Genomic DNA, 9,553 nt, shown 5'->3' on the forward strand with positions numbered 1-9,553 from the left:
ATGGGGGTAGAGGGAGAGGAGAGAAAGAGAGGCTAGGGTTTGGTTAATATTATTAATAATAATCATGTTACATCTAGGTCCCTTCACTTTCAAATGTTACTTCTCTAGCTTAATTAACTAGTTCTAGCACCTTGAGTTAACGTTTATGACAATGTCATCACATAACACATAAGTCTAACACATAAATATCACATAATTATTGTTTTGACGTTTTTCGTTTATTCACCAATTGTTTGCGTCAACTCGTTTGCGTTTCGGTGTAATTCCCGAAAGACTACACATGTAGTAAGTGTCAAGCGTCATTTAAACCCTAGTTTAAATGTAATGCGGTGTGCGTTATAGATTCAGTAATCTTTAAGTTTGAATTGACGGAGTTGAGTTAACGGAGTTAACCTGAAATTGACGATTGTCACATCCAGGGATGCTCGATAGCATCTATTGTACACATATCGAATGGAGGAATTGTCCACGGGAGTTGCGAGGGGCGTATGTTAGGGGTGCTATCAAACGACCGACCATCTCACTAGAAGCGGTTGCGTCAAATGATTTATGGATTTGGCATTCTTATTTTGGTGTTCTCGGCTCAAACAACGACATCACTGTTCTGTACACATCACCGTTGTTTCAGAGCGTAACAGATGGCACCGCACCTTTCTGTCCGTACTTTGTCAATGAGAGATATTACAGACGTGGCTACTATCTAGTCGACGGTATCTACCCGCAATGGTATGTTTTTGTGAAAGCCTTTTCGTTTCCTGTCGAGACCAGTGAAAAGGCGTTCAAGAAGTTGCAAGAATCGGCAAGAAAAGATGTTGAGAGAGCTTTCGGTGTTTTAAAGGGTAGATGGTGCATACTCAGTCGACCGGTTCGTGCAATGAAAAAACCCACGATCTCTAGCTACGTGTATACATGCATCATATTACACAATATGTTAATAAAAGAAGATGAAAATGCAATTTCTTCAGATTGGGTACCGGATCCTCCGACTTATGTTCCCGTTCCCGATGATGTCCAATTAGACTGGCGGGATGAAGATATTCATCATCGGTTGAGATGGAATCTTGTTGCGCATATAGGTTATTTAGGTTTGGAATTTCCGGATTCAGACGACGAGTAGACGTTCGTTGTAACTTTTATTTTTTATTTCTAAATTTTAGGGTGAATTATGTTATATTAAACTATTGTTTTTATTTTTAAGTTCTATTAAGTATTGTTTTAATTTTTAAAATTACAAAAAAAAAAAAAAAATTTCATCACACACCATCACACCACACCACCACCCCTAGTAAACCATCACATGTGATGGAATTTGGGTTGGTGATGTGGCACAATATAATTGGGTGGGGTGTGTGATGAGTGATCACACCACATCCACCACCCCTCCCCCCTTAGGCCATACGATGCACACAATTATCATTTCATTCGAGACGTATAAGCTTATATAACTCTGTCTCAATACAATACTTGACTGATATGGCAGACTCTTCAACCTCATCTAAAAGTTGGATCGGTACGAGTCATATTTGAAACCTTCATTTTGTGTCTAGATTCAACAATAAGATAAGTTTCTTTTTAGAGAAAAGTAAGCAAATATAATTATTTTAGCATATATTGAATTAGCATGCCATGATTTGGAAATCCAAACAAAAACACCCCCTCAACACTCAACAACAAACAATAATGACACATTTGACTTTATTAAATATATATTTGTGAAAAATATACACACACACATAAAAAAAATGAACCACGTTTGTTTTAAAGTTTGAATTCACCAAATTCAATTCTTACCTTTTCCGCTTCCTTTAATTCCAATTCATTTGCCGCCTCCATCACCCACGCCTTCGGCACCGGCCACGGCGATCTTCACCGAAAAAACCCATTAATTTTCAGGTAATAAACTATCTAATTTCATATTCTCCATCTTTATAGTGGTGGGTTTCGTTTTTGATGATGTTCTTATGTGAGTCAGACTGTCAAAATCAGTATGGATGGTTGACATCTAGTCTCATGAATACTCACTCGGGTATCGGGGCTGTTCCAATCTATGTTAAAAAAATATGGGTTTCGTCCTTTTGATGATGTTAAGCCCTTGGACGAGTACGGCCGGGGGGGGGGGGGGTGTTCACATTTTTGGCCGAAAGCGGTTAAATTTACTCTAAGTATACAAATTTTTGGGTAACAAAAACAGATTAATTTACACTACTGCACAAAAAAACATGGCCCTCAATAAGCTTCTTTCATGGTCAGGCTTGAAGCGTCAAAATCAGTATGACGATTGATATCGTTGTCTCAGGAATACTCGCTCGGGTATTGGGGCTGTTCCAAAATCTGTTAAAAAATGTGGGTTTTGTTCTTGATGATGATGTTCTTGGGTAAGTTAGGTTTGAAAGCATGGACGGTTGACATCCCGTCTCATGAATACTCACTCGGGTATTTGGGGTTGCTCCAATATCTGTTAAAAAATGTGGGTTTCTTTCTTGATAATGTTCTTGGGTAAGTCAAGCCTGAAACGTCAAAATCAGTATCGATGGCTGACATCCCGTCTCAGGAATATTCACATTTCACTCGGGGTATTGGAGTTGTTTCAAACACTGCTAAAAAATGTAATCATTAAGTTTTTGAATTTGTTGCAACTGTTTGATAATTAATTATCATGCCTAATTAGTTTGACTTTATGGAGGGAATTATTATTGGTTTAATTTCACTTTTTGGCCGGATTAAAATGGTGGTTTCTAAAAATAATCATTATCTTATATTATAAGTTGTAGCCCTACTTTATACTTTGATGTCTTTTGTGTGTAGAGAAGAAAAGATGTTAGTGGTGGAAATTGGAATAAGTATATTGTATTATACTAATTGGTTGTTATCAAACTGATTAGAGTTAGGAGGATATAATATTATTATTTTGTAGGGTCTGTGATTTTGTGACATTTGATGGAGATGTGAACTTAAATTGATTTGAGTAAATGACTTGATGATGCATATGGTTTGGTATAAATCTTTTCTCTTGCACAAATTATTATTATTATTATTGGGAATTAACTTCATGCCAGTAGTTTGGCTTCTAGACATAGAAACTTGTGTTATTAGTTGCTTACAAGTTCTTGAGTTTATCGTTCGGTTTGCTGTTACCGGTTTATGATTTTGAAGTTTTGGTGCTTTTGTTTTACGTTAGCTCGGTTTGATCAAAAGAAAGATTGAAGCTTGAAAGAAGTGAAATCATCATCATGGAGAATTATGAGATATTGGAACAGATTGGTAAAGGATCTTTTGCTTCTGCTCTGCTAGTCAGGCATAAACATGAAAAGAAAAAGTAAAGTTTCTTTTTTTTAATATGTAATTATGTTGGTTTCATTGTTTAATGATTTCTGGTTTGTGGCAAGAAAATTGTGTAGTTTTTGATTTGTTATTTGTGTTTTTGTCTATTTTAGGTATGTTTTGAAGAAGATTCGACTTGCTCGTCAGACTGATAGGATCCGCAGATCTGCTCTCTTGGAGGTTTTATTATTTTCCTTATGTCAAACATACATAAATTCTCAGTTTTGTTTTCAAAATTTATTGTTATTGTTGGTCATATATTGTGAAGATTCATTTTTTGAAATTGAAATTATTGAGTATGCAAATCCGATATGATTATGTATTATGCAGATGGAACTTATCTCCACTGTACAAAATCCTTTCATCGTCGAGTACAAAGATTCGTGGGTTGAAAAGGTTTGTGGTTCACTTGGATTTTTGGTGTTTACTGTTTAGTGTATGTTACCTAACTTCACTTTATAATAAATGTTTTCTCTTTCAGGGTTGTTATGTATGCATTGTTATAGCATACTGTGAAGGAGGAGATATGTAAGTTATATTTTCCAGCAATTTCACTCTTATATGACTGTTCTTGCTGTTTTATAAGTAAGTATATGTCCATATAGGGCGGAAGCAATAAAAAAAGCCAACGGTGTTCATTTTCCAGAAGAGGTTTTATTTTCTTTTATGCTTTTTAATATATTTTTTTTAAACCCATTTATTGGATCGCTAACCTTTAACTGTAATTATTTACAGAAACTCTGCAAATGGCTCGTGGAGCTACTCGTGGCACTTGATTATTTGCACGTTAATCACATTATTCATCGCGATGTTAAGGTTAGTTGGCAATGATACTATTTATTTTTTATGAATGTAATCGTCTTACAATGTTAAAATTTTCTTTTGTATTTCCTTCAGTGTTCGAATATATTTCTAACCCGAGATCAAGATATCCGACTTGGTAATAATTAGCCACTTTCTGCATAATATCTTGAAATCATAACACATGTATCTTATTGTCTAATATTGACCACTTTTGTCTTCTTCAGGTGATTTTGGTCTTGCAAAAATGTTGACTGCTGATGATCTTGCATCCTCGGTATTAATTTTTGTTTACCTTTATACCCTTAACAGGGTGTTAGTTTTAAGTTTAACTAATGATATACTATTAGGCCTGTAAATGAACTGAATGTTTAGTGAACAGTTCGTGAAGTGTTTGGCGGGAGGTTCATTTATGCACGTTTACTTAATAAACGAATGAACATGAACTAATTTTTTTGTTCATTTAGTTAAACGATTCGTTCATATAGGCTCGTGAACGTTTGTTCGTTTAAGTTCGTTTATGTTCATTCGTTTACATTCATTCATATTCGTTAATATATTCATAAATTTTCCTTTTGGCCCTTTACAACTTACTCTGGTTTTAACAACCTTTAGACCCAACACATTGTTTTTTAAATTGCTTTTAACTAGTTTTAGCTTAGTATGTTCGTTCGTAAACCACTCGTCTATACTGTTACCAAACGAACACATACATATTCATTTTTCTTAACGAGCGCACCTTGATAAGAAAACCCGTTCGTGTCTGTCTGATCGGTTAAAGTTTAATGAACGGACATGAACATGCTCCGTTCGTGTTTGGTCGGCTCATTTACAAGCTTATCTGTTACCTCTCTTATAACTGCTTCACTTTCAGGTTGTGGGAACTCCTAGTTACATGTGCCCTGAACTTCTTGCAGATATACCTTACGGTTCAAAATCAGACATATGGTCACTAGGTAATTACTAAGACTGTTAATTAGGGTTTTTGGTAATCACATATTTTGGCATTTTAACATAATTATGACACATAACTTGTGCAGGATGCTGCATGTATGAAATGACCGCGTTCAAGTCTGCATTTAAAGCTTTTGTAAGTTTTCTTTTGTGAACTTACAATTTGTTAAAAGTTATATCTTTTCAGTATGTGAAGTGCTTATTATTTTTGAGCAGGACATGCAGTCGTTAATCAATAAAATAAACAAATCCATAGTGTCTCCACTTCCAACCATGTATTCAGGCACATTGTGAGTTTTCAATATACCATATGGTGATATGATTTAGTTTTTGTTTTTTGTCACTTTCTTTTATAGTGTTTTTAAACTTTAATGATTGATTTATTTCCAGCCGAGGACTTATCAAGAGTATGCTGCGGAAAAACCCAGAAATGAGACCAAGCGTACGTAAACTTGTTACATGTTTTTAAGTTCTAACACAATTTTTCAGAATTTCAAGCTTTTAACTTTCGTTAAAGTTAGTAATTTTGACCCGTTTATGGATGTTTTTTGTAATTTCCTTTGTTTAAAAGTTGGTATATACCTAAAGGATAACACGCGTAATTTACTTAGTAGATTGTCATTGTAACTATATAAGTATTGAAATCGTATTTAAGGAAAGAAGATTTTGTGATGACTCGTTTTGACTTTTGACTCGATGTTCTTACTGTTTGACTTGTTGACTTTGTAGGCTGTTGATTTGCTCAAACATTCACATCTTCAACCTTATGTACTTAAACTCCACCTTAACATGAACGGGCCTAGACGCCATACACTTCCAGCCCAGTGGCCCGATTACAACTACGGAAAGAAAACAACGTTCATTGAGCCCGAAGTCCGGCCCGTTAATATACACAACGGGAAAAGACCGTCTTTTAGCAGTGACAGGGGTTTGAATCCTAGTGTATCTGAACATGATCAATATTCTTCGTGCTCACATAATTCAAGAAAGCTATCGATTGGTAGTGTTGAAGAGTATATACAAACTGAGAAGTTAGTAGCTGCCAGGTCAGCAAATGCTGTTAGAACTCCTAGAGTCACAGTCACTCCTGTAAAACATTCTCCCAGAAGACAAATTGCTTCCCCAAATATAATAAGGAGTTCGGATCGTGATGTGGTGAGTTCTTGTTATTTCAAATATAAACCAACTTCCCGCCGAATGATTCACATAATGTTCGGTTCATTTACAGGCATACATGTGTAATTAATTCTTTTTATTGTTTTTAATTTTTTAATACAAACTAATTAATCTCTGTTCTGTTTTCAGCTTCCAGTATCACAAACACCAGCCAGCATATCGTCACGAACAACTCGTCGGGCATCTCTACCCTTATCAACCTGGCTCACGAAACCACATTTGGGTTTTGAATCACCTGATGTATCAGTCAACGCTCCACGCATCGACAAAATGACTGAACTACCCTTAACCTACACACAACAACCGGATATCCTACCAGCCTGCAAAACTTCCTCAACATCCGCTCAATGCTCTTCCGCGACTTCCTCAAACACCATCCAAGACCGGTCTGTCACAATTGACACGTGTACAGTTAAGACCATTAACCAAACAAGCGCCAGTGGGGCACACTCGACAAACAATAAGAGTGATGACACGTCATCAGATTCACGGAGGCGTCGGTTTGACACGTCATCATACCAACAACGAGCCGAGGCGTTAGAAGGGTTGTTGGAGTTTAGTGCACAACTTATGCAACAACAACGGATAGAAGAGTTAGCGGTTTTGTTGAAACCGTTTGGCCCCGAAAAGGTGTCGCCTAGGGAAACCGCAATTTGGTTGTCAAAGAGCTTGAAGAGAACCGGGCCCGCGACAGGAACCGGGGTTAGTGTTGTGGGGAATTTGTAGTAGGTTCCGGTTTTATGAACTTTTGTCATGTTTTGTTGCTTGTTCATGTAAACTAGGATGAGATCATGTCACGTGAGTCGAGTCCCATAAGTTGAAACCGAACAAGTCTCGGTTGGATCCTGGACCAGCTCGTTTTAGGTAAAATGATAGAAGTTGACACGTTTAGTTCTAACTTGTTACAAGTTGTATTGAATAAACATCGGAAACCGGATGTTGCATATTGTGTGTTTTGAGACCCGAACCGTCAAATCGGTTAACGAATATAGTTCCACATATGATTTTTTAAAGCATTTGAAATTAGCTTAATAGAATTTTAGTATATTTAGCTTGAGCTAATTAGGCTTGAACATTAGCTTTACAATTTTGCAAAGTCTACCTTGCTTGCTCTAGTAAATATAAAAAGTCCTGAATAATAAAAGCCCAGCCCAATCAATGAATATTGAATATTGATTGCTTGTAAAAAGCAGCTAAATAACTTTTTTTAACTCTTTTTCTTACATGTGACTTTGACTTGTTTAGCTTACAACAATGATCATAGTTTATGTACTTTTCTGCTAATGTAGGATATATAATCAAGATGTATGAAAGCTAGAAAAGATGTATGAAAATAATCACAAACTAAACTGTTTTTCATACACTTTATGTAAACTGCAGTTTAAAAAAAAGGTGTATATTAATTGGAAAAGATGTATGAAAACAAACCCCATTATCATACATTTGTAGCATGAATTTAGGTCTTCATATATAGCTTTTAAAATTATATAATGTAAACAAGTTATCCAAATTTCTAGCAAATGAAGTAAAATTATTTGTCGGGCAGAGGTGCAAATACAAATCGGTTAAGCTAACCTAACGGGAAGTCAAAACCGGTTATCATCCAACATAAGTGAAGCCAAGAGAGGTCACCTGTTAATAAGGTTAATAATCACCAAACCGAACCGGTAACATAGGTTAGGGATTTTCCACTCCAAAACTATTGACAATAACCGGTTTTGACTGTTTGACCAAAAACGGTTTCGTTTTGTAGCTGATATTCTAGAAACCGGTTAACCAGTATTTGCACCTCTATTTTGGGGTCTCACGATATATATCAAATGTTGACATAATGAAAATCAATCATGGTCTAGTAAAAAATATGATACAAACAGGTTAGCCAATTCCCAGATAATTAAGTTTTGAAACATGTCTCTCAACAATTTAAGGGTTTATTATCATAAAAGTAAAGCATAGTTGCATTTTGAACTGATTTATTTTTTAACACAATGAAAATTTGATATTAATAAAACTTTAAATAGACCTATTAATTGTTTTAAACTGTTTAAAAGAACTTATTCTTGAACTTTGAATTTGAAACCTTGCACGGCACCCTTTCCTTTATCTACGTGGAATGGTGAAGACATTCCAATTTTCATCAATCAAATCAAAATGTACATATGTATGTGTAATTTTATGAACAATCAAATCATTATGTTGAGATTTTTTCATACCAAAACAACATAACAGTAATAAAATGTACCTCAGAGGGGTCCTGAGTTCAAAAAACCTACATAGCCTGTCTTTCATAGCATTGCCTCATAAACTTTGTTTTTTTTTAATACAAACCTCATACTTATTATTGCACATGTTATCAAACTTTCACATTAGGTAAACAGATTTAAAACAAATATATATAGGCGAACTAAACGCATGAGTCTTGTTTTACGAAGTGTACAAAGTCATTAAGACGTGGCACACGTCCTTGGACAAGAGGTAAATTTGTTCACGCCATAACTACGCACATAAGGTACATAATTACCCATAACTAAATACACACGACATAAATAATTATGCAACAAATATAATAATTACGCAACCTAAGTATAATTACATACGTTATAGCGGTTATATGCATGTAAATTGACGTTTTTCTAAAGGAAAATATTTTTTTCAAACTATAACAACAGTACCTCAATTTAAAGAAAACTAGATCTCCATGAATGGAAGTCATTTATATGTTACATTGAATGCATGATATCACTTTAGTACAATGTTATGATGTGTCTAATTTGAATATCTTCAATCATTTTGCTAAAAGAGTTTGTATATGTCATCTTATGTTTCTGATCCCGAGCCCTTCAACGTCTTTTAATGCCACAGCTTTGAACACTAATTTTTGAACTTGTATTATTGCCTCCAAAAGGAGTTTTCTTTTGATACCTTTCAAAGTTTCAATAACGTCAAAAAGTGTTTTAAAAAGAGAGAGATAATAATACATTAGTAAACTACCAAGCACCACTATAGTTAATGTAACCTGACCCTTAATGGAGAGTGTTTTTGCTTTTCGGTGTGACGATTAAATTTATCGACAATCGTCTTTTAGTTTTCAGTAAGAATTAGCACATAAAATGTTTCATGAATTAGCACATAAAATGTTTCATGACAACTAAATTCCACTAAATTATATTCATTTGTTATGAAAACAGTTATCGCATTTGTTTCTAAACTTGTAAAAATTAACAAGTAAATTACAATAAAGTGTATTGGTTTTTATTAATTTAAACTATTATCTTTTGGTCGATGCCGGTCTAAATAACGA

General features: G+C 34.8%; 1 protein-coding gene across 1 annotated transcript; it reads left to right on the forward strand.

Annotated features, from left to right (window-relative positions):
* The first annotated feature begins 3,064 nt into the window (after positions 1 to 3,064).
* Positions 3,065 to 7,230, forward strand: LOC143607775 (serine/threonine-protein kinase Nek2-like). The gene is made up of 14 exons (XM_077083096.1): positions 3,065 to 3,316; positions 3,435 to 3,501; positions 3,652 to 3,717; positions 3,803 to 3,849; positions 3,927 to 3,972; positions 4,057 to 4,137; positions 4,219 to 4,261; positions 4,350 to 4,399; positions 4,997 to 5,078; positions 5,163 to 5,212; positions 5,293 to 5,366; positions 5,467 to 5,518; positions 5,806 to 6,231; positions 6,382 to 7,230. Exons 1-14 carry the CDS (start codon positions 3,231 to 3,233, stop codon positions 6,976 to 6,978), a joined length of 1,767 nt encoding a protein of 588 aa, XP_076939211.1. The 5' UTR covers positions 3,065 to 3,230; the 3' UTR covers positions 6,979 to 7,230.
* Positions 7,231 to 9,553: the final 2,323 nt, after the last annotated feature.

This window comes from Bidens hawaiensis, unplaced genomic scaffold, assembly GCF_021521415.1.
Source record: "Bidens hawaiensis isolate Kalapana, Puna unplaced genomic scaffold, B.hawaiensis_p1.1 tig00086490_1, whole genome shotgun sequence".
NCBI lineage: Eukaryota > Viridiplantae > Streptophyta > Magnoliopsida > Asterales > Asteraceae > Bidens > Bidens hawaiensis.